The 24,447-nt window shown below is 54.5% G+C and overlaps 2 protein-coding genes across 3 annotated transcripts in view; both read left to right on the top strand.

Annotated features, from left to right (window-relative positions):
• The window catches only part of ATCAY (ATCAY kinesin light chain interacting caytaxin), a 35,632-nt gene extending 27,988 nt beyond the window's left edge, over nt 1-7,644 (top strand). The window contains exons 11-13 of the mRNA XM_024745876.1: nt 2,257-2,328; nt 3,327-3,359; nt 5,170-7,644. Coding sequence (XP_024601644.1) covers nt 2,257-2,328; nt 3,327-3,359; nt 5,170-5,179 — 115 coding nt within the window. The 3' untranslated portion in view covers nt 5,180-7,644. The remainder of the gene's footprint in view (nt 1-2,256; nt 2,329-3,326; nt 3,360-5,169) is intronic.
• A 7,855-nt stretch (nt 7,645-15,499) lies between these two features.
• On the top strand, nt 15,500-19,822 carry NMRK2 (nicotinamide riboside kinase 2). 2 transcript variants are annotated; one of them, XM_024745944.1, is made up of 7 exons: nt 15,500-15,609; nt 17,383-17,473; nt 18,041-18,089; nt 18,174-18,330; nt 18,684-18,755; nt 19,112-19,218; nt 19,491-19,822. In XM_024745944.1, the coding sequence occupies exons 1-7, from the start codon at nt 15,584-15,586 to the stop codon at nt 19,574-19,576; spliced, it is 588 nt and encodes a 195-aa protein (XP_024601712.1). In that variant the 5' UTR covers nt 15,500-15,583; the 3' UTR covers nt 19,577-19,822. The 2 variants fall into 2 exon arrangements, with proteins under 2 accessions (XP_024601712.1, XP_024601711.1); XM_024745943.1 differs by having other exon boundaries at nt 15,584-15,609; nt 18,014-18,089; nt 19,491-19,576.
• The last annotated feature ends 4,625 nt before the right edge of the window (nt 19,823-24,447 follow it).

Below are 24,447 nucleotides of genomic sequence, written 5' to 3'. Positions count from 1 at the left end.
GTGTCAGATCCAGGCTCAAATCCAGGCTCCCTCACTTAGTCACAGAGTGACATTAGGCAAGTGAAAAGTTCACAGCCACCCTGAGGATTATTGTGAGAAATCAGGACCAACGTAACCCACCGGACAAAAATAGTAGACTCCATAGAGAGTCCTCCTAGTAATCCTGATGACAGTGGGGGGAACACAACCCGCTCCATGCTCGCCCCTGCCAGACTTACCCCAGAATCGCCCCTTCACTGACTTACTGGCTAATTTTCGAAAGTGGCAGTGCTCACAGAACTTCAGGACTATTTTGGTCCCACCCAGTTATGGAGCCCTTATACCATTCCTGTATCCTTTCTCATCCCCCCCATCCCCACTCCTCCACCCCAAGAGGAGGGCAGGGCCAGGATTCCTAAAAGCATCTGACAGGCTGGGCATCCGAGGCTCAGAGAGGGCAAGGCACCTGCTCAAGGCCACACAGCAAGTCTGAGAAAGAGTTGGGGCTTTCAGTGAGTCGAAAGCATGCCAGGCCCTGTGCCAGCCTGGGGGAGACTGAGGCGATTAAGACTGAAACTTCTGGTCCAGAAGTTTCCTCAAAGGGCAAAGGGGAGGGTTGCCTCACCGAGTGAGGAAAGCAGATCCTGGGGCAGGACGGGTGATGTCGGCAGATGAGATACATAATGAGAAAAATTACGGCGGCTTCACACAGCGTCGTTTAATAGTGATGGGTGTGAGCGGAGTGGAAGGGGGCGTGGAGGGCAGCAGGGCCCGCCCTCCCACGCCTTCCAGGGAGTTCTCCTCCTTCCCCTCCTCTCTCTTCTCTACTCCCTCCCTCCCTCCCCTTCCTCTTTCCTTCCTTCCTGTCTTTTTCTTTTTTTTTTCAATACCTTTAGTTGCAGTAAAATACACAGGACATACCATTCACCATCTTAACCATTTTTAAGTGCACAGCCAGGTGGCATTAAGTACATTCACATTGTCCTGCAACCATTCCCACCATCCATCTCCAGAACTTTCTCATCTTCCCAAACTGAAACTCTGTCCCCATGAAACACTGACTCCCAAGCCCCTCCCCCAGCCCCTGGCCCCTAACCATCTACTTCCTGTCTCTGTGGATCTGACTCTCTAGGACCTCGTGTGAGTGCAATCAGACGGTATTTGTCCTTCTGCGTCTGGTTTATCCAACTGAGCATAAGGTTCCCAAGGTTCATCCACATTGTAGCAAGCGTCAGAATCTCCTTCCTTTTTAAGGCTGAGTAATATTCCAGCGTGCGGATAGACCACATTTCGTTCATCCATCACCTCTCGATGGACACTGGGGGTTTCCACCTCTTGGCTGTTGTGAATTGTGCTGCTGTGAACACGCGTGTACAGTTATCTATTCAAGTGCTTGCTTTCACTTCTTTGGGGTGTATATAGACCCAGGAGTGGAGTTGCTGGATCTTATGGTAACTCGATGTTTCATCTTTCAAGGAGCAGCTAGAATCTTTGCCACAGCGGCTGCCCCATTTGATATCCTCACCCCAGCAGCCATGCGCAGTTCCAATTTCTCCACATCCTCGCCAACATAGAAACATAACACATGTTCTACATTTAAGGTAGTAGCCGTCCTGCGAACTTCCCTGGCAGTCCAGTGGTTAAGACTCTGTGCTTCCACTGCAGGGGCTCTGGGTTTCGATCCCTGGTTGGGGAACGGAGATCCCGCACACCACGTGGTGTGGCCAAAAAAAATTTTTTTTTTTTAATTTTAAAGGTAGTAACCATCCTGATGGGTGTGAGGTAGTCATGTCTGTCGGTCTGGCTTCTTTCTTTTCCTCCCTTTCTCCCCACCCCCAGGTCCCCCTCTCCTCTGTCTCTCTGTCTGAGTTACGCTCCCCCCGCCTCCTGAACCTTAGCTATGGATGGGAGTAGAAAGATGACAGGACAAGCAGGGTGCCCATCTTCCAGAATCACGGCACACGGGCAGCAGCGTCCAGGGAGCAAGTGCATGAGGCCCCTGCGGCGGCGATAAGCTGAGATAAGCGCCCCCAAGGAATGGCCCACAGCCCCTCCCCCTCCCCCCCGCCAACCATCTGCGTCCATCTTCATGAACCCCCTGGCCATCCCATCACGCAGTCCACCCTCTGGGCCCCCGCGTTTCCCCGGGCGCAGCCAAACCCTCTCCTGATCGCTGTCGGGCCATGATGGGTCCAGACAGAGGGGCCAGTGGGAGCCGAGAGCCCCTGGGCCCACTCGGCTGGCTGGTCATCCCTCGTCACCTCTTTCTGTCCCCAGCGCAAGGCCACAGCCAGAGTGCGTCCTGCCCAGGTCTGAAGAGAAGGCGGAGGCGGGGCTGGCAGAGGACAGGTAAGTGTGTGCAGGTGGCCACAGGGCCAGAGCCCACACCCGCGGGGGGCTGCTGAGCCCAGGGAACCTCAGTGAAGGTGATCTGACATTACCATGGTGCTGAAGTAAGACCACCACTGTGAATCGGCCAGCATGAGGCCCATTCCATCCAGCCATTTTAATGTAAATTTAGTGCATCTGTAGTTTTGGGCAACCAGCACCTTCTCCAGTTCCAGAACATTCCACAGCCCAGAGGGAGACCCTGTACCCTGTTAAGCAGTTGTTCCCATTCCTATACTCCTTTTTTTTTTTCCCCCAGCTGGGCCGTGGTATGAGAGATCTTAGTTCCCCAACCAGGGATAGAACCTGTACCCCCTGCAGTGGAAGCACGGAGCCCTAACAACCGGACCGCCAGGGAATCCCTCCTTTTCTTTTTAAATCCAGCAACTCTCTACTGAAAGTCCTTCAGTGCCTCACCCTGGGATGTGTAGACAGATGGCATGACCCCCTCCCTGGCCTCTAGAGGCCCCTCCCACCTTTCCTGTCTCTTTCTTCAGGTCTGCCTCCTGCATTTGACCCTTGTCGTACCCTACTTCTCCTGTCCTTGAGCTCCTTGAGGGCAGTGGTTGCATCTTGGGACCACTGCCCCCTCCTCCCACCCTGCATCCAGTATAGGCCAAGCATGGGGACCAGGGGCAGCTGATGTGGCCGAGAGACCAAGATCTGCCTCAGATGAAGGTTCCAGCTGGTGACCTTTGTGCAGGTCCCGGTGGATGGGTTCAGCCTTCTCAGTGGGTGGACCTGGAGCAGCAATAGTGATTTCATTTTGTGGCAGCGAAGGGGCCCAGCCATTCTCACGACTGCCTGTCCTGGCTCATTTGTTACACAGCTGACACGTGCTGACACTTGCTTTGTGCCAGATCAGGGTGAAGCCATATTGGCCCTCATGGGGCTCATGGCCAAATGCCAAGGCTCCCCAGACAGGCAACTAATGCTGAGACTCCTTCCTTTTCCCACAGGTCTGCTCTGGCCACAGAAGATCAGGAAACAAGGTGGGTGGGAAGCGGGGCGATCTTGGCACCTTTTTTTGGAAACATTCTATGTGGAACCTACCCTGGGAATGAGTGCCTCATGACTTATTGTTGATGGGGGGAGGATGCTGCACCAGGGAGGCAGGGAGACCGTGGTTACCATGACAACAGGGCCTCCTCTGGGGCCGGGCAGCCGGTCCCTGCTCCACTCCAGTGGGGCGTCATTAACAGGAGGCCCCAGAGCTGAGCCACACAGCGGCCCTGACTGAGATGTCCACCCAGAGCCAGGCCCCCTGAAGCCCAGGATTTTACTCAGCCAGAGGGTGCACTGTCTGCCCACAACCTATCTCAGTGTGTCTGCCTGACTGCCGGGAGTAGCCTCCCTGTGTGTCACGGGTCCTGGAGACCACCCTCAGGGGCAGTGGTTTGCTAGAAGGACTCACAGGACTCAGCAAAACTGATCTGCTGACAGTTATGGTTTATTAAGGTGGAAGGGTGGGTACAGCTCAAAGTCAGCAACGGGAAAAAGAGCGTGGGGTGGGGTGAGGGGAGACAGGCGCACGCTTCCAGTTGTTGTCTCCCAGGGGAGTTGTTTTGGGACAGCCCTTAATTCTCCCAGCAGCCAGGCGTGGTGATGCACACCAAGTATCACCAACCAGGTGTGCTCATTTGAGCTCTGGTGTCCAGGGTATTTACTGGGGGTCAGTCATATGCACGGCGGACCACCCATATGGCTGACCTTCGTCTCTAGCCTCTCCAGAGGTTGAACTGATACCACATGGTCCATGGTTCCTGCCTTAAATCACATTGTCAGCATAGACTATCCAGGGTGACCCCAGGTCCCAGGCAAACAAAGATACTCTTATCAGGAAGGACATTCCAAGGACTTAGAGGTGACCTCCCAGAAGACAGGCAAGGGCCAGACCTTCCTTTGGAACCTACAGGGTTAATCCTTGACCACACACTCTGCTATAAATACGTTACATGGCCCGGCCACATGCCTTAATACTACCCATGTGACCCAAGAAGCCCCAGGCTGAGAAATAAACATCAAAAATCGTCTTAGACCAGTACTGCCCTGGGCGCACTGAATAGAAGCAAGTTCTCAATGCATTTCTGACAAGACCATCTCAGTCCTTCTGGAGCTGAGTTCCCAGCCACAGACACAAAACACACGAGGAAATCATTCACCATGAGAAAAAGTCGGCGGTACAACAGATAGCAGCATTAGACCTCCTCCTGGAATCCTCAGGTAGAGGTGATAAAAACAAGCATGTCTAAAATGATTAAATATATAAACGAAGGAATGGTTGGGAGCAATGGATGGATGGACAGATGGACTGGTGGGTAGGTGGGAGGGTGGATAGATGGATGGATGGATAGGTAGATGGACAGGTATATGGGTGGATGGGTGGATAAATGGATAGACAGGTGGATGGGTGATGGATAAGTGAATGAATAATGGATGGTTGGATAGGTGGATGGACAGATGGATGGATGGGTGGATGGATGGATGGATGGGTGGGTGGGTGGATGGATGGACAGATGGGTTGGTGCATAGATGGGTGAGTGAAGCCTCCCTCCAGTCTGATCGAGGGCACCAGCCCTGGGGCCTTGTTCTTTGGCTGGGGCACCAAGGGAGAAGTCCCCTTCAGAACCATACCTAGAAGGTGGGTGACAGGTGGCAGACCTTGAAAGGCAGGTGCCACTCTTGCTGCTGAGGGCACACTAAAGCCGATTAGATCATTCTTTTGGATTCCCCACACATGGAACATTTTCCACTTTCTTTAAATACAATAATAATAACTTGACTGTGTTTCTGCCTCTCCAGCATGTCCTGAGGTGACGTGAGCACAGAGGAGGACGCAAAAGAAGATCCCAGATGCCAGGAAACCTCTGTCGGACGCCCTCTGACCCTGGATCTTGTCCCCACCTCATCCTGAGTCACAGTCTCCGGGGGGTGTCCGTCTCCTCCATCCATGTCTGAAACCCAACATCCTTTCCAGCTGCTTGAAAACTTTTTTTTTTAATGATGCAGTATTAGTGCGTTCTGGAAAAGGACCCAGTTCTCCACCCTCCCACACTCATGAGCTCATGGCCAAGAAGAGCAAGAAGCGTTGAGCATGGCCTGTGCGTCCTTGGTGGCCTCAGAGACCCCCATCACCACCACCACCACACCACTGCACAGAATCCTGGTCAGGACCCTTCTCTTGCTTGTCACCTGGTTCAGGTGGAGCCACAGATGCCCATCGACTCCCTGGCCGGGTCTGGATTCCTTCTTGTGCCTTTCCTGCCAGAACGGCCCCCGCAGCCCTGGGCATCTGGCCTGGAAACTCAACCCCCACCCCCAGCAGCGCCATGCCCCCCGGGCACTGCCCAGCCTTTGAACTCACTGCTTTTCCTTTGAACAGCCCTCCCCTTGCCTCTTATAACTTCCACCTTCTTAGGGAGCATCGGAGCCCACAGCGCCAGTGAGGGCCGCTGATAATCATCCTTGTTCTACAGTTGTGAACCTACATCCCCCTCAATCTAGAACATTCTCAAGCCCCTTGAACGCAGAGGCCACGCCACAGGGCAATTCCGATCAATACCTCCTACCGAGGGAATGAGCCTCCCCACTTCCCTAATCTCCCCGACAACATGGGGTTGGGATGCGCCCCCTTGGGCTCCCACCAGGAACAGAGGCCGAGAAACCAGTGCTGAAATAAGCTCATCCCAGAAACACAGATCGAGAAAAAGGAAGGTACAGGGTACTGAACGTTCGAGTGTTACGAAGGTCACTGGGGAGAATTAAAACCAGCGGCCTGGATGCTACGACCACCTGCATTCAAAGGAAGCAGATATCCTTAGGACAAAAAAACACATTTTTCTAATGCGGTTGAAACGCCAGTCAGCTCGGAGCTAAAGGGAGTGAGTTCCCCATCTCTAGAGGCATTCAAGAAAAGGCTGGACGGTACTTGCACAAAGTGGCCCTCTGCGGTCCCCTCCAACCCTGAGAGTCTCTGTTTCTATGAATCTGAGCAAAAGTCGAGCAGGTGCATCATCCGGCCCCTCTTGCTGGCTCTGTAGCTGGCTTCTTAGCGGGTGTCATCCAGGTTTGGTTGACCCTCCCTCCCCCAATAATTTCCCAGTAGGAGATTCTTGGCCTCAAAGGAGATGTTGAATGCTTCTCCACCTGGGATATCAAGGGGGTGCGTTTGGGGTTATCCCAATGGCAGGAGGGAGCCAGTGGCGTTCAGTGCTGAACGAAAGGGACAGCAGTGCTTCCTGCATGTCAAGGAATTGTCCCACCCCAAATGCCAATGGCTCCTGCCTTGGAAAATTTGGGGTTTCTAAGCAGCCTTGGACCTGCATCTTCTGGAACCCAGCACTGCTCCGGTGAGGCCAGGGCATTTGGGTGTCTGGTGGGGTTTTTTAATTTGCGTTTCTGCTCTGTTTCCCAAATGTCTAATAAAGGACCGGGACCATGTTCCAGGCGCAGATGAGTTACCTGGAGGCTGAGGCAGGAGAGGCTGGTGGATGGGCCTCTGCAGGCTGCCCTCTGAAAGGCCGCTCCATCCTGGGCCAGCTTGTCCCCCACCCCTGCCCAGAGTGCCTCCTTTTCTAAAAGGTGCCTGGGCATCTGCCAGGTCACCCTGAACTCCAGGTTCAGGTGGCTGGCTCTGCTCAGCTGAGAGGGACACGTGACCCGCGAGGCCCGCAAGTCCACAGTAAATGCAATAACTCCTGGAAAGCCAGTGTTCCACTGGAAGAGAAAAAGGAGCCCGGGACAGGAACAGATGCATTCCACCTAACACGACAATTACTGAGCGGCTGCAGAGGCGACAGAAGGACGAAAGAGGCAGACCCATCCCGCCCTCAAGGAGCCTGCAGCATAACAAGAAATTCCAGCACGGACCCCCTGGTTCACCGTGGCCCACCGACCACCCCCTCCGGACCACCAGCAGCCATAGACAATGGGCAAGTGGAACCAAGGACCCCAACCCAACCTCACAGCCCCTCCAGAATAGAGAGAGACCCCCGGGGTGGCTGTCTCCAGGTCGGCCACCCGTCCACAGGTGTGTGAAGTTCTGAGGCACAGCTCCGTCTATACGGGGCCACTGTGTCCTCGGTAGCACCTAGGGCTGCTACCCACACCCTCTGAAATCGGCTTTGAGAAAGATTTTTATCTGCGGGGCAGTTTTTGGCTGAAATGCAACGGATGTCGAGCCCTCCTTGTAAAGGAACATTGAGTTTTCCTCTTGTGACACATGGGATGCATCTTAAGTCCCTCCCCAAGTCGTAGTTCACACACCCATCCTTCCGACGGCGAGTTTTGTGGTTTTTAAAAACAATTCATTCTGATTACTGTCGTGATATGAAGGCGTCATTTCCATGAGCTTTGGGGGATTTTTATGTTAAATAAATAAACTATCACTGAGAAGGGAGGTTTGTGACTTTTGTCCACATCCAAGGGATGTGGCACTCGTCTTGGTCGCGGTGCAGAGGAAGGAGCTTTCACGGGATGGGAGGGGGCACAGCTTAATGCCAAGCGACCTTGGGCAACCTTGGGTGACTTTGGGCCATGGCCTATATCCTCTTGCTTCTGTCTCCCATCTGCAGAATGGGAGACCCGGCTGGGTTCTTCCCGAGGCCCCTTTTGGCTCTGCCTGTCTGTGATTCAGGTTCCTTTCCTGTCCCCAGTCTTCTCTGGAATCAAACTTAGTCAACAGTTAATAATATTAATTACTAGTCTTAAGCAGTTCTCCAATCCCCGGCAGACACGAGCTGGGTATCCTACAATTTATCTCAATCCTGACACTACCGGTTCAGGCAGACCTTACAGGCTAAGGGTTCAGCCCCACAAGATGGCCCTGACTTCAGACACCAGTCAATCTCAGGTCCTAGAATAGGGTACAATTCAGCAGTAGTCAGATGGAAGAGATGCACAGGTGAGGTGTGGGGAAGGGGGCGGAGCTTCCACGCCCCCTCTGGGCACCACCCTCCCAGCACCTCCCTGTGTCCACCTAGCGGAAGTTCTACAAAATTTGTTCAGGGATTTTCATGGAGGCATGATGGATTACACCACTGGCCATTGATGAAAGTTCCATCCCTCAAATCCCAGGGTCAGTGGGGTCCCCTGGCCACCAGCCCCGATCCTGTGGTTATAGGGCGTTTCCAAAAGTCACCTCGTAGCATAAACTCAGGTGTGGTTGAAAGAGCTTGTTATGAAAGCAAAGGATGCTTCCTTCATCTTTACTATCTGGAGCCATTTCAGGCACAGAGGACATAAGACCAAATATTATCATAAAAGGGACCTCCCTGGTAGGCCAGTGGTTAGAACTCCACGCTTCCATGGCAGGGGGCACGGGTTAGATCCCTGGTCGGGGAAGTTCCACATGCTGTGCAGTGTGACAAAAAAATTTTCCAAAAAAAAAAAAATGTATATATTATAACAAAAGATGTTCCCTCTCCTGACGTAGGAAATTACAAGGGTTTTAGGGGCTGTGTGCCGGGAACTGCGAACGAAGTCCAACTATGTCTCTTATTATAAATCATAATATCACAATAATAATAACAGTAGCAGTAATAATAATAGTCTGAGTCCAACCTAGCACAGGCCCCATGTTACTGAGAGGGGGGGTCTGAGGCAGAGAGAGGGTATGTAGCTCACCTGGGGTCACCCGGACCCTGAGTGATTGGTCTGAGGTCTGATTCTGTGTCACCCCCAGCCACCCCATCGCTCGGCTGGAGACACACGACCCTCTGTCAGCTGCAGGACATTGGGGGCTGTGCCCCTCAAAGGGTCAGAGTGGACCCTCCCATGTCAGGTACAAGAGGAGTCCTCCCGTTGTCCCCGCCCAGGATTTTGGGACCTGCTGGTGGCAGGGGTGCCAGGACAGGTGTGAGGTCCACACAAAGCCACCATCAGGTTGATGGCGGGAGCTGGCAGGTGCCAGCCCACCTGCCTCTGCCATCCTGCCCCTCTGATGTCCAGTGAGGTGCCCTTCGCGGAGAAGGTCACTTCACGGGGGCTGGGAGGGGGCCTCAAGTAGAGGGGGCGAGCTGGCATGAAGGCGGCGAGGAAGGGGTGTTGAAGATGGCAGAGCTGGCACTGGGATCAGGGGGTGCCCTCTTTGGAGGGGATGGACCCGCCCCTCTTTCCCACCCCACCGAGTCTCTGATTATCCTAAGGGGGGTCTTGCGAACCTCATTCATCCATTCGTTCATCCATTTGCTGAGCACCGGGGATCCCGCGAGGCCCAAGCACCCCTTATGTTGCTCCCAGCCCAGCAGAGGAGTTTGACACAGGGAACCAGGGCCTCACTGGGGACCAGGAGGAAAGTCCAGGAAGGGTCCCTGGAGGGAGGGTCCTCGGTGACTGGAGACCAGAGAGAGAAGTAGCAGTTAGCTAGGCCAACGAGCGGGCGGAGAGGTGTCCCCGGCGGAGGGCTCGGCAAGGACAAAGTCCTGGAGGCCAGACAGAGCTGGGTGAACCAGAAACAGGAAAATGAAGGGCGGCGGGAGTGCAGGGCGGGTGCTGGGGAGAGATTTTTTACTATCAGTGGCATCCAGCATAGTCACAGTGTTGTGCAGCTCCGGTCCAGATCTTTGCCATCCCCGCAAAAGGAGCCCCCGTCCCCATCAGCAATCACCCCCCCACCCCTCCCCTAGCCCCTGACAACCAGGAATCCACTCTCCGTCTCTGTGGATTTGCCTGTTCTGGACGTTTCACACTATGGGACAGGATGGTCAATTCTTTTTTTTCTTTGCGGTACGCGGGCCTCTCACTGTGGTAGCCTCTCCCGTTGCGGAGCACAGGCTCCGGACGCGCAGGCTCAGCGGCCATGGCTCACGGGCCCAGCCACTCCACGACATGTGGGATCTTCCCGGACTGGGGCACGAACCCGTGTCCCTTGCGCCGGCAGGCGGACTCTCAACCACTGCGCCACCAGGGAAGCCCAGGATGGTCACTTTTAATAACCTTGGACCAGTGGGCTGTTTAAGGATCGGCAGATCTGCACTGGGAGCCCATGTGCCAGGGTGAGCCGACCAGGAGGCCTCCCAGCAGTGCCCTGCCAGGGCCTCTATCTGGGCATGTCACCATCACCCATGGCTTGGGCCACATGCCTCACAAGGAGGCTCCCAGGAAATTCTTGCCACTGAAACTGAGCCAGAGGTCACACCCAGAGCTGGCTTTCCCCCTGCCTACGGGGCAGCTGATGGAGCTCAGTGGCACAGGTCCGGCCACGCTGAGCTGCCAAGAGAGGCAACTGAGACCCAGAAGGGGCTGGACGGGGGAGAAGGGGATGGGAGCCAGTGGACAAGACCCCTGTCTTGGCCATTTGCTCACTCTGCCCCTGGTGGCCACCTTTGAAGTGAGGGTCACTGCTCCCAGTGACCTCTCCTGACCTCTGTGCCAGGTGAGTCCTGCCTGAGGCCACTAGGTGAGTCCATTAACCAGTTATCAACAAGATCCATCACTTTCTGTCTCCATCGCTGGTTGGCCCTCAGCAGCTATCTTGGCCACAGTAGGTCCTGCCAGTGGAATCGGGGGGTGAGGGAGGTCATGGCGGTCCAGACAGGGCAGGACCTGGGCGTGAGGACAGTGGGCTTCTTTTCTTTTCTTTTCTTTTCTTTATTTTTAGTTGTGGCACGCAGGATCTTTTTCTTTAGTTGCAGCATGCAGGATCTAGCTCCCTGACTAGGGATCGAACCCGGGGCCCCCCGCATTGAAAGCGTGGAGTCTTAACCACTGGACCACCAGGGAAGTCCCTGTGCTTCTTTTAAATGCAAATAAGAATGGGGAGGCATGTGGCAAAGGAGAGTTGAAACAGAGGAAAGACAGCCCCTGGTCTGGGTTTTTACAAAGCTCCTCTCCCTGGCCATCATACAGAGGTAGTTGGTTTAAAGAAAAACCAGTGCCAGACAGTTCAAGCTGTAAAACCGGATTGTACTCAGGAGCCACTGCAATGGCTCCACTCCTAACACAGCACAGGCAAGCAGGTTCACAGTGAAGGAGCCGGTGGGGTCGATGGACAGAGACTCACTAGGAGGAGACGTGAGGGGTAAGGGGGGGGATTCTGGCTACACTGACTTAGCAGATTCTTGCTGAAACACCCTCGTGTTTCACCCGGCGGCTGGATTCAAAGATCTCCTGCCCCTCCCTGTTTCATTCATTCCCTCTGCTACCATTTAGGGAGCCTCTGCCTTTTGTGGACCCACCCTTGTTAGGCACCCGGGACACCTCAGAGAACAAGACACATCTGGCCCTGCCTGCCCCGGAGGGAACTCACAGTGTGGAGGGAGGGAATGGGGATCCAGAAAGGCTTCCTGGAGGAGGGGACTGATGTCCAAGGTGACACAGGATGGCTTAGTCAAAGTTAGCCAAGGGGAGGAGGATTGGGTAAGAGGAGAGGGGTTCCTGGAAGAGAGAACAGCATGTACAAAGGCCCTGTGGCAGCAGCTCTGGGTGCTGAGGGACAGGTAAGTGATGGGTAGGGCAGGGTATCCTCCCTTCATAAAGCCTCCTGGAGGTGGAAGCCCAAAGCCAAAGAGAGCCTCCCTCCCTTGGTTGGGGCCAGCAGCCTCCCTTTATAAAGATAAGAACAGGTGAGGCACAGAGATGCAAGGGTGGGGCCCGAGCTCCCCCAGGTGGCAAGCGGCAGAACCAAGATTCAAATGCAGGATTCTTAACCAGGGCTTCTTAAAGTGTGTCCAGTTTGGCTGAGGGTGGTGGTTGCTGAGACGCTTTCAGGGGGTCTTCAAGGTCAAAATCACACATGAGCAAAAGATGCATTCAAAGTGCAAAGACAGGGACTTCCCTGGCGGACCAATGGTTAAGACTCTGCGCTCCCAATGCAGGGGAGCACGGGTTGGATCCCTGGTCAAGGAACTAAGATTCCACATGCCGCACAGTGTGGCCAAAAATAAAAATTAAAAATTAAAATAAAACAAAATGCAAAGATAGACAAATGGCCTTTAATGGAGCAGAGAATGAAAGAGAACAGGCCACCTTCATAAACCTCTACCTGTCCAGTTCGGGTGTAGGACAAAGAAGACTACCCATGATGACCTAAAAAGGCTAAAAATCCTCCTCTCTCCGTGTGAAGCTGGGTTTTCTTCCTATATATCAACCGAGACAACTATAGAAATGGGCTGAATGACAAGCAGATGTGAGAATCCTTCTAAACCAGATATTAAAGAGACTTGCAAAAATGTAGAATATCACTCTTTTACCTAAATTTTTTTTTAAAATTTCAACAAGATGAATTTATTCTCTGACATTTCTGGAGGTGAGGAGTCTGACACGGGTCTCACGGGGCTAAGATCAAGATGTGGGCAGGTGGGCTTCCCTGGTGGAGCAGTGGTTGAGAGTCCGCCTGCCGATGCAGGGGACATGGGTTCGTGCCCTGGTCCAGGAAGATCCCACATGCCGCAGAGCGGCTGGGCCCGTGAGCCACGGCCGCTGAGCCTGCGCGTCCGTAGCCTGTGTTCGGCAACGGGAGAGGCCACAACGGTGAAAGGCCCGTGCACCGCAAAAAAAAAAAAAAAAAAAAAAAAAAAAAAAAAAAAAGATGTGGGCAGGGCTGGTTCCTTCCGGAGGCTGCACGGGAGCATCAGTTCCCGCCTTTTCCAGCTTCTAGAGGTGCCGCATCCTTGGCTCACAGCCCCATCCTCCATCCTCACAGGCAGCAGAGGGGTATCTTTCTGAACCTTCTGCTGTAGCTACATGTCCCTTCCCTGTGATTGTAGCTGGAAAGGTTCTCAGGTTTTTTTGTTGTTAATTGAGGTGAAATTCACATAATACACAACTAGCCATTATTGTAAAGTATACGATTCAGTGACATTTAGTGCGTTCACAATGCTGTGCAACCATCACCTTTAATTCCAGAACATTCTCATCACCCCAGAAGAACACCATATAAGTAATCACTCCCTATTTTCCCTCTCCCAGCCCCTGACAACCAGGAACCCACTCTCTGTGTCTGTGGATCTGCCTGTTCTGAACGTTTCCCGTCAATGGAATCACACCCTGTGTGTCCTTCTGTGTCTGGCTTCTCTCACTGGGCATCGTGTTCTCAAGGTCCATCCATGTTGCAGCGACTGTCAGTGCTTCACCCCTTTTCACGGCTGAATAATATTCCATGTGTGGATGGAACACAGTTTGTGTATCCATCATCTGTGGATGGACACTTGAGTTGTTTCTACCTTTTGGCGCCTGTGAATTATGCTGCTGTAAACATTCATGTACAAGCTTCTGTGGGCACATATGTTTTCATTTCTCTTGGGTAGACACTTTGAAGTGAAATTGGGTCATAAAACCGCTAACTGTTTTCCACAGCGACTGTCCCATTTTCCATCCCCACCAGCAACACACAGGGTCGCCGTATCTCCCCATTCTCACCAACACTCTTTATCGTCCATCTCTTTGACTATGGCCACCCTAGTAGGCGTGAGTGTTCTCTCACTGTGGTTTTGATTTGCATTTCCCTGATAATCAGTGATGCTGAGCATCTTTTCATGTGTTTGTTGGCCGTGAGTATATCTTCTTTGGAGAAACGTCGAGTCAGATTCTTTGCCCATTTTTAAATTGGGTCGTTTGTCTTTTTGTTGTTGACTTGTAAGAGTTCTTTATATATTCTGGCTAGTAACCCCTTACCGTATATCAATATATGACTTGTAAAAATTTTCTCCCACACCCTGCTTTGTCTTTTCACTTCCTTAATAACGTCGTTCAATGCACAAGACATTTTTAATTTGATCAAGCCCACTCCCTTTTTTTATTTTAAAAAATGTTATTATTTTTCATTAAAAATATTATATTTGGGGCTTCCCTGGTGGCGCAGTGGTTAAGAATCCGCCTGCCAATGCAGGGGACACAGGTTCGATCCCTGGTCCGCGAAGATCCCACACACCGTGGAGCAACTAAGCCCGTGCGCCACAACTACTGAGCCCTTGTGCCACAACTACTGAAGTCTGCGTGCCTACAGCCCATGCTCTACAACAAGAGAAGCCACCGCAATAAGAAGCACGTGCACTGCAACAAAGAGTAGCCCCCGCTCCGCGCAACTAGAGAAAGCCCGTGTGCAGCGACGAAGACCCAACACAGCCGAACATAAATAAATTAAAAATATATGTATTATGTTTATGTGACCATGTAGTGATCAGTTGTCTTTTTTTTTTTTAGTTGCAGCATGTGAACTCTTAGTTGCAGCATGCGGGATCTAGTTCCCCCACCAGGGATGGAACCCAGGCCCCCTGCATTGGGAATGTGGAGTCTTACCCACTGGACCACAAGGGAAGACACTGGTTGTCATTTTTTAAAGTTAACAAACCTTTAATTTTTCTCAGTTTTAATGTATAACGTGGTAAATATTATCCATGACGATAATCCGTTTAAACAAAAGCTCCCCGGGGCTTCAGTCCTTTTCAAGAGTGGAAAAGGGGTCCTGAAACCAAAAGGTCTCCTCTGGTGGGGAGGCGGGGTGGGGCATGTGGTCCCATCTGGTCAGTAAGGGGGCGGGGATCAGCAGGGCCCTGCCTACCCCACCCCCTAGCTGCTGAGAGGCCTGAAGCCAAACGCAGTGACGCTAGCTCCCACGTGGGCGTCCGCTGAACAGCCACTGGTGTCACGCTGAGATTTCCTGGCGGCCAGGGTCACGAGAACAAAGCTTAAGTTCATCTTGGCATCAACCCCCTTGGAAAAGGAAGTCCCCTGTCGTGTGGTACCTCTGGGACTGGCCCGTTGCTGTCGCTGGAGACGGGGAAGGGGGGGTGAGCTCCTTTTTTCAGCCCCCAGAACCGGCCTTAATGTCAGGGTCAGGCGAGGGTACACACCGGGCTGGATATTTTTAGGGAGGGAGGAGGTGTGGCTGGTTATCTGCCCCGTGGGCAGTCTGGCTAGGAGGGGGCAGGCGGGGAGGAGGGGGGAAGAGGCAGCGGGGTGACTTCCACCCGCACCCCCCTGCCCGGCCGAACCGTGACTAATTTAGGCAAAAGACAGCGTGGAGCTATTTCCATCCAGTGGGAACAGGTGCGGCGCCCCCAGCGCTCCCCGCCCAACACTTCATCGCGCCGCCGGCCGCGCTCCCCATAGGCCGTGGGCCGCCTCCCTGGGGGCGGCCTCCGGGCTGCTCCAGCCTATAAAGGCGCAGGGTTTTCTCAATGAAGCCGGGACGCACTGCGGGGTCGGGCCCAGCCGGGTACCAGGGAGTCGGGAGTTGGCCTGCCAACCGCGGTCCCCGCCGCCCCTCCGCGCGGAGATGAAGTACATTGTGGGCATCGGAGGGTGAGCGTCCAGGGCCCCGGGCGGACCGCCCCGCGGGGGCAAAGGTGCCGAGCTCTCGGGAGAGGCCGGCCGGGTGCTCTCCTGTGCGGGCCGAGGTGGCCTGGGCAGGAGGCCGGGGAATGAATGGAGGGCTGCCTGGAGACTGGTGTCTCAGGGACCCGATGCCCAAGGTCGGAGTGCGGGGAGGGGTCTCTGCCTTCTGTTCCGCAGAGGGCCGGGCGCGGGGCCCAATAAAAAATTCCAAATGTAAGTCACTTCCCCATGCCGCACCCCTGACTAGATTCAGGGGGGCATAGAAGACTTTATAAAGCCCAGGCCGACCTTCCTTAAGGCGCGCGGGGGAGGGGAGGGCGAAGGGGAGGAAGGTGGGGAAACTCCGACCCCAGGGAGGCACGTGGGCAGGTGCTGCGGGGTCCCCAGAATGGCACTCCCCTGACTGTGTGGCACCTGCCTTTGCAGCCACTTCTGCTGACCCCAGGCAGGGGCCTTGCCTTCCCGGAGATTTATTACCAGTAACCAGGCCTTTTTAAGATGATGCTCGGGAAGCATTTAGCATAAGCAGGGCTGGCTTGGCGCTCCCACCTGAGAGGTCGCCCTGGGTCCTCCCCCTCTTGGTTTAATGCTCCATCACCCTCTTGAAATTCCTAATAGAGACCAGGGCCCTCCATTTCTGCAGGTTCTGTAGCCGGCCCTGAGAGCACGGTGTGTCTTTCAGCAACAAGTCAAATTAACATCAGGCATGTTCTAACCTGCTCCCCTTAATGTATGGGGGTCACCTTTCCCATTGGCCCTTTTAAAAGGCTGCAGGTCCCCCCCTTCCACACCCAGCTTTCCACCCCTGATTCCTAGGAGAGGGACAACCAGGTCAAGGGGACACTCATTCCCAGAAAGGCCTGACAGCCAGCCTTCTCTGTCCTTCAGCGGCCCCAGTCCAGAGTCCTTAGGGTGACCATCCGTCCTGCTCTTCCTGGGACTGAAGGGTCCCCAGGATTTGGGACTTTGAGCACTAAAACCAGAGACGTCCCGGGCACACCAGGATGAGGTGGTCACCCGGCTTTGCCCATTCCTTTTTTTAATAATCCTTTCCCTTTGTCATAAGGTGATTATGTCTTCCCGGTTTTGCAGTGAACTGCTGGTTTTCCTATCACAAATATCTTTTTCTCCCCCAGTCTGCACTTGCTTTAACAATTTGGCTTTTTTTAAAGCCCTGCTGAGGCTAAGTCACACGTGGGCCTCAGTTTCCTCGAGCTCCGGACACCACCTCCTGGGTTTGCAGTAACACTGGATGAGTCTGAACACAGAAAACAGTGCTTCCATGACCCCAGCCAAGGCTGTGTTCGCTTTTTTGGTTGTTTGTTTTCATACCCTCTGCCCCCTTTCTCTGTTTCGTCAGGCAGGTGAGCACAGGCCTGTGCCTGGCCCCAGCGGGCAGTGGGCAGTAGTGGGCCAGGCAGCCCAGATCGGCTGATTAGAAAGCCTCCTCTGACCTAACGTGAATAGAAATACCCTCTTAGCTCTACTGTTTTACAGGCCTGTGTTTGTTTGGCTTTGTTTTGTTTTTGGCCACGCAGCTTGGCTTGCGGGATCTTAGTTCCCAACCAGGGATCGAATCACGCCCCCTGCAGTGGAAGTGCAGCGTCCTAACCACTGAACCACCAGGAAAGTCCCTACAGGCCTGTGTTTTAGATTTGAGTCTGATCCTGGGGGCCCCTCAGAGCCAGAGAGATCCAGAGAGGGGACCCAGGCAGCCTCACGTGTATGCTCTCTCCACAGCATGACCAACGGCGGCAAGACCACACTGACCAACAGCCTCCTTAAGTCACTGCCCAACTGCTGTGTGATCCACCAGGATGACTTCTTCAAGGTAGCTGCCCCGGCTGGGGACAGGGGGTGGCTGCCCCGAGAAGGAGACTCAGGGGAGCAGACCCCTCCCGGGGCACCCTGGGCTAACCCGAGTTGGGAGATCGAGGGACTGGCGATCTCGGTTACTGAGCACCTACTGCGTGCCTGGCACGTTCTCACGGCACACCCGTTCCCCATGGGACAGATGGGGAAACTGCGGTTCCCAGAGGGTGCCTGCCACCTGGGTGGTACCCTTTATCCTCTGCAACTCCACTTTCCCATCTGCAAAATGGGCTCTGAGCCTGCCCTTGATGCTTTGTGGAGGGTGAGGGGGTAACTAGATCATAGATGCAAAATCCCCCCGCCCCTGGTCCCAACAGTCACAAGGTTGGGGAGGGGTTCTGAAGGCCAGCCTGGAGCCACCCACCCCCGCCTGGGACCTCGAAGCCTATGACTATCAGCTGCAGGGGGCCGAGGCAGGCAGGGGCACCCAGACCCTCACTGGGGGCTCTCCAGGCGCTGTCACCCCAGGGTGGGGTAAGGTGGGAAGGCGGGCACTGAGCCCGCGGCTTGGGCTCCTCTGTTTCAGCCCCAAGACCAAATAGCAGTTGGGGAGGACGGCTTCAAACAGTGGGACGGTAAGGACGGACGGCAGCCCCGCGCCCCCTGCCCTCACTGCCCCATGGCCCCCACCCCACCAACACTCGCTTTCCCGCCCCCAGTGCTGGAGTCCCTGGACATGGAGGCCATGCTGAGCACCGTGCAGGCCTGGATGATCAGCCCCCGGAAGTTCGCCCGTGCCCACGGGGTCAGTGTCCAGCTGGACGCTTCAGACACCCACATCCTCATTCTGGAAGGCTTTCTTCTCTACAGCTACAAGTGAGCGTCTCCAAGTCTGGGCCCCGGACAATCCGGGCCCTCCCAGGTCACCAAGTCTCTATTTTGACAGACAACCTTGCTGGGTGACCCTGGGCAGGACATCGTACCTCTCTGGGCCCATCCAAATTGGGAGAGAGGGAGGATTCCATCCTCAGGGTGGGGGGCTAATGCGGGCATAGTAGGAGGCTGGCCGATGCTGGTCCCCTCACTCATCCCTAACCAAATCAGCCCAGACAAACCGCACCCCCCCCACAACCAGTCCTCATCACCCAGGAATGTCCCTGGAGGCCAAGGCCATGGGGGGTTGTGTCCTTTGACCCACGGGCGCTGACCGGGTCCCCTACCCCTGCCAGGCCCCTGGTGGACTTGTATAGCCGACGGTACTTCCTGACCGTCCCGTACGAAGAGTGCAAGTGGAGGAGAAGGTGAGCCTGGGGGCCCTGTCTGCATTCCCAGGTGGGACCAGGAAACTGGGTAATGCCTGCTGGACATGGCCACCCTGAAGCTGCAGGCTGACGGGCAGCAGGCACCTGGGTGGTCAGTGCTGGGTTCCAGAGGCCCATAGCCTGAGGCCTGGAGAGCGTGGCCCACCCATGCCCTACCCTGGGCATCTCCCAGGCCCACCGGGGAAAATGCTGGAAGTTGGGGCACACAGGCCCCAGCACAGGGCCCCTGAATCAGTGGTGCCACCCCAACCTAGTTCCCTCACCCCAGGCTCTGCTTGTGGCACAACCCTTGGGCGACATGGGTGGTGCTCATTCTTGCCCATCTCCCTCCCCAGTACTCGACGCTACATGGTCCCCGACCCCCCCGGCCTCTTCGACGGCCACGTGTGGCCTATGTTCCAGAAGTATAAGCGGGAGATGGAGGCCAATGGCGTGGAAGTGGGTAAGTCCCTGAGTAAGATGAGGCCAGCTCCTCCCCACTGGGACCATTTGGGAAACCTGAAAGTCCCTCCTCGAGTCTCACCACCAGTCTCTCTCACTTTGGGCCCCAGAGGCTGGTCTGTTCCCGCAGGCTGACTCTGCAGGCCAGCTTCCTCCTGACCTGCAGTCCTCTAGTCCTCTGTGAGCTGGCCACCCGCCTCCTGGCAGCAGCCCCAGTGACCCGGGCCACGGTTGGGCCCCCAGGGCCCCTGAATGTGGCCTTTCTGATTTCAGTGTACCTGGACGGCATGAAGTCCCGCGAGGAGCTCTTCCACCAAGTCCTGGAAGACATTCAGAACTCGCTTCTGAACCGCTCCTAGGTGTGGCTGGAGAGGAGGGGCCCAGCCCCCAATGCAGGGACCCAGACACAATTCCGGCCACAGTACGGCCAGGCTGGCGGCATCCCAGCCAGACACTGCGTGACCATTTCCCTTTGGGGAAGTCTGTACATATGAGAGTGGAGGCCCCACTCACAGCCCAGCATCTCAGGGCCCAGGCATTCTGTCCCGAGATGCTTCTGTAACCTCGATGGCGGCTTACATATTAAACCTGATCCTGTTTTTTAATCATTGGGGTCCAGCCTGTTGTGTTCGAGGTGCTGAGAGGGACCCTCCTGCCCCATCTCCTTGGTGCATTGGTGGCATGGGGGGGGGAGGCGACACCAAGGGCTCTGGGCAGTTACAGTCTCCACCTGTTGGATCCATGGCAATGTGACCCTGGGTGGCTGCTTGAGGGTCTTTGGGTCTAGCTTCCTCAAAAGGGAAATTTCCTGCCAGCTTTCAGAAAACAGCGCAGCATGGCCCAGAGCAGGGGCTGGGAGGTCAGCCAAGCCTGAGGGTGCCCCTGACTCTTAGCTGAGCCCTGCTGTCACTGCATCCCGGCGCCTCCTCCGTGACTGGAGCTGACACCTACTTCTCATGACCCAGGATGCTCGTAAGGACACACTCCCTGTCCCAGTAACCACATCTCCCTGAGCCTTCCCTAGAATGTTGGTGAGGCAGTTTATCGTATACACCCATTTCACAGATGGGAAGACTGAGGCTCAGATATGGTCAGTGGCTTGGGAGCTGGTATTGGAACTCAGGTCTCCTCAGACCCTGTTCTTTTTGCCCAAGGGAGGTTGGAAGGCTCCCGTGGAGCCTGAAGACAGGGCGGGGAGGGGGAGGGTGGACGGAGTAGGGGCAGACAGGAGGAGGACAGAGTACCCCTTGACCTGGGGGTGATACCCCAGGGCCAGCCGTGGAACTGTAGCCACCCACCCCACTCAGTCCAGAAGGGCAGGAAAAACCTGAAGTGTAGACAGTTTTGGACAAAGCCATTGAACATTTGGAAATTACGGGGGGGAAAAAAAGCAATTACCATATGACCTAGCAATTCCACTCCTAGAGAAGATAACCAAAAGGATTGAAAACAGGTGTTCAAACAAAAACTTGTACATGAATGATTCAAAGTAGCACTATTCACAGTAGCCAAAAGGTGAGAGCAACCTAAAAAGTCCATCAAATGATGGATGGATAAACAAAACGTGGTCCATCCACACACGGCCTTAGGAAGAAGGAAAGTCTGATACTCAGTACAACATGGATGAAACTTGAGGACATGATGCTCAGTAAAATAAGCCAGACACAGAAGGACAAATACTGTCTGATTCCACGTATATGAAATGTCCAGAACCGGCAAATCCACAGAGATAGAAAGTAGACTCATGGTTGCCAGGGGCTGGGCTTCGGGGGAAGGGGGGGGTGTGGGAGTGACTGATGATAGGGACAAGGTTTCTTTTTGGGGTGATTTTGGGGTGACAACATTGTGAATGCACCAACTGTCACTGAATTGTTCACTTAAAATGATTAATTGTATGTTATGGAAATTTCACTTCAATAAAAAGAAAAGGAAGGGATGCAGGGAGGGAGGATCAGGGCACAGGGGCAGTGAGGGTTCTGTGGGCTTTCATGTTTGTCGGTGGCAAGAAGGCTGTGGGGCGAGGAGTGTGGGTGTCCAGAGCCCTGCCCCTCACTTGCCACACAACACTCCCACTGTCCTCTGAGCTTCCTGCAGTGGCATCCATGGAGTGGGGTCTCCGTGTGCCCCAAGGCTCCCTGCCCTTCACCACAGAACGAGCTGGGCAGCAGGTCGGCGCTACACGTCCTGTCCTGCCCTGGACTCGGGGTCCCAGGCTCCTGGAAAACTGCTCACTTCCTGTGCCCCAGCTGCGGGGAGCCTCCTACTCAGCTGCTATCCCTTCTAAACACAGCCTTCCTGCCAACAGAAATCACCTAGCGGTGCAATCACCACTGCCCTTTGCCCCTGTGGCCTCACAACCCAGCACAGAGCAAAACACAAAGGAGAGAGTGGTAAGCAGATGGACAGATGGATGGCAGCAGAGCCAGGAGGCCCCGCTGGGCCTGGGGCTCATCCCTGGCACTAGCTTCAGCTAAGGCCTCATGCAGCCCTTTCCCCACCAACCTGAAGACCCAGTGCAGATCACTAGTAGGGTGACCAACTGTCCCTATTTTCCAAATACTTTCCCTTTTCTTTTTTTTTTTTTTTAATACGTTGCGTGCCTTGTGGTATCTTAGCTCCCCGACCAGGAATTTGAACCTGCGCCCTTGGCAGGGCGCGGAGTCCTAACCACTGGACTGCCAGGGAATCCCCATCCCTTTACTTTAGCATGGAAAGTCCTGCCTCCCCAGAAATCCCTCAGAACCAACCAACCGAGATGGTTGGTCACCGTACCTGCTAGTCTGCTGGGGGCTGCAGAACAGAGGTGAAAGGGCCCACAGGCCGAGAGTCAGGAGGGGCTGGGTTCCCATCCCTCCCAGGCCATTGACAAGCTGTGTACCTTATGGCTCAGAACACCATGTCCTGGTATGTTTGAGCAGGATTTGAATCTGTTAAGACTCTCCTTGCTTCAAACAAACAAAACCAAAAAGCAAACGACACTATTACGGGCTGAATTGTGTACACTTAAATTCGTATGTTGAATCCCCTGACCCTTAGGACCTCAGAGTGTGACAGCATTTGGAGGTCACTAAGTTAAAGTGGGGTCGTGAGGATGGGCCTTAATCCAGTATGACTGGTGTCCATATAAGAAGAAGTTGGGACACACCGAGGGAAGACCATGTGAGGACACAGGGAGAAGATGCCTACCTGTAAGCCAGGGGGAAAAGAGGCCTCGGGAGGACCAACCCTGCAAATCCAGAGAGACAGAAAGCAGACTCGTGGTTGCCAGGGGCTGGGGAGGGGTGGGGGGTGGCTCCTAGTGGGGATAAAACATTCTCAAGTTTTTTTTTTCTTTTTTCGGCCATGCCACGCAGCTTGTGGGATCTTAGTTCCCGGACCAGGGGTTGAACCTGCGCCCTCGGCAGTGACACTGCAGAGACCTAACCACTGGACCGCCAGGGAATTCCCAAAATATTCACAAGCTGATCGTAGTTGATGGTTGTACAACCCTGTGAATACACCTCCAAAACTGAAGTTTACACATTAAATGGATAAATTGAACGGTATGTTAATTCTATGTCAATAAAGCTGTTTTTTAAAGTCCTCTGGGCCGGGAATTCCCTGGTAGTCCAGAAGGACTCAATGCTTTCTCTGCCGAGGGCCTGGGTTCAATCCCTGGTTGGGGAACTAAGATCCCACAAGCCTCGAAGCCCCCCCCACCAAAAAAAAATCACCCAATGTGACTTTTATTTTATTCGGTGGCATTTCCAACACTTGTGACTTTAATAAAAAATGTACAAAAATAAATGTACAAATGCCCATATGCTCGCTAACAGCACGTAACTGTCACGCTAATAAATTAGTGCCTGCTTTAACGGGGCACTAAACATTACTCACTCAACAAATGTTTATTGGGTGTGTAGTACTTAAAGTATGGCCCATGGGCTAAATCCAGCCCACTGCATGTTTTGGTATAGCCCTCGAGCTAAGAATGGCTTCACATTTTTAAATGGTCATGGGGAAAAATAACAAGAAGAGTTAAATTTCGTGACAGATGCAAGTTACATGGAATTCAAATTTCAGCATCTATAAATAAAGTTGTCCTGGCTGGCAGCCACGCCTACTTGAGTACGTGTCAGCTGTGGCTGCTTTCAAGCTACACGGCTGAGCCGGGGGGCTGGGGTAGAGACCCTCATGTCTGCATGGCTGAAATCACTCATTTCCTGCAGCGTCTGCTTATGGCGGCAGTGTATGCAAGGTCTGGGGTGGAGGGTGGCGGGAAGAGCCCACTGTGTCCTGGAGGGCAGGTGGGAGCTGGTGCAGGGCGCGGAGGGAGCCTCGGACAGCCTGCCAAGGCCTGCCCTTTGTCACAGTCACGGAGCATGGTGAGGCTGATCCTCTGGTCACCAGGCCCGAAATAGTCCAGGATGGGATAGGGACACGGGAGAGGTGGCTCCGGGGCAGCCAGAGCCCTGCCTGGCCACCAGACACCTCGGTCACTATGAGAACAGTAGCAGGATGGGGGACCACCTCATCCTGATTGCACAGCACTTTCCCAGTTTCAGCACTGAAAGTTCCCCATCCTGGGAAAGGCCGGGCCCAGGCAAACTGAGCCAGTTTGTCACCCTGATCGGGGCCGACCACCTTGAGTGGTCGGATTATTCTATGACCCGCCTCTCTAGGGCTTAGAGAGGAAAGGGACCTGCCCAAGGTCACTCAGCGGAGCTGAGATCTGAACACGTCTGTCAAATGCTGACCCAGGACCATCTCCAGCCAAGGAGGTGTGCCAGGCGGCTCACCCTCGCCCCATCCGCCTTCAGTACCCATATCCCGGGAAGATTCTCTCACTCCTCTCACAGCCACCTGATGGGCCCAGTGAATCCGGCCCCACCTGCCCCTGGCTGGGCGGCTCTGGGCACAGTGTGGACTCCAGCTGGGCTAACCTGTGCGTTTCCTGCAGCCCCTGCCCTCCCCAGACAGAACCCCAAGACTAACCTGATGTGCCCCTGTCACATCCACCAAGCACCCCCTAGGTCAGTGCCTGGCAGTCTTCCCAGGCCCCAGGACGGGACACCCTAAGACCGGGCAGCCTAGAGCGTGAGTGGGCGGCTCCAGAACCCGGCCGTCTCAGCCCCTTCCTAGAGAGAGATCCCGGGGCAGGTAACGTGCCACCTGCGCCTCAGCGTCCTCCCCTGGGCTTTGGATGCCCGTTGCTGCTGGGTTTTTGTGGCAGGTGTTGCCACTCACTGGG

Source organism: Neophocaena asiaeorientalis, unplaced genomic scaffold (genome assembly GCF_003031525.2).
Source record: "Neophocaena asiaeorientalis asiaeorientalis breed wild unplaced genomic scaffold, Neophocaena_asiaeorientalis_V1.1 scaffold357, whole genome shotgun sequence".
Lineage (NCBI taxonomy): Eukaryota > Metazoa > Chordata > Mammalia > Artiodactyla > Phocoenidae > Neophocaena > Neophocaena asiaeorientalis.
This window is presented reverse-complemented; position numbering and strand designations above follow the sequence as displayed.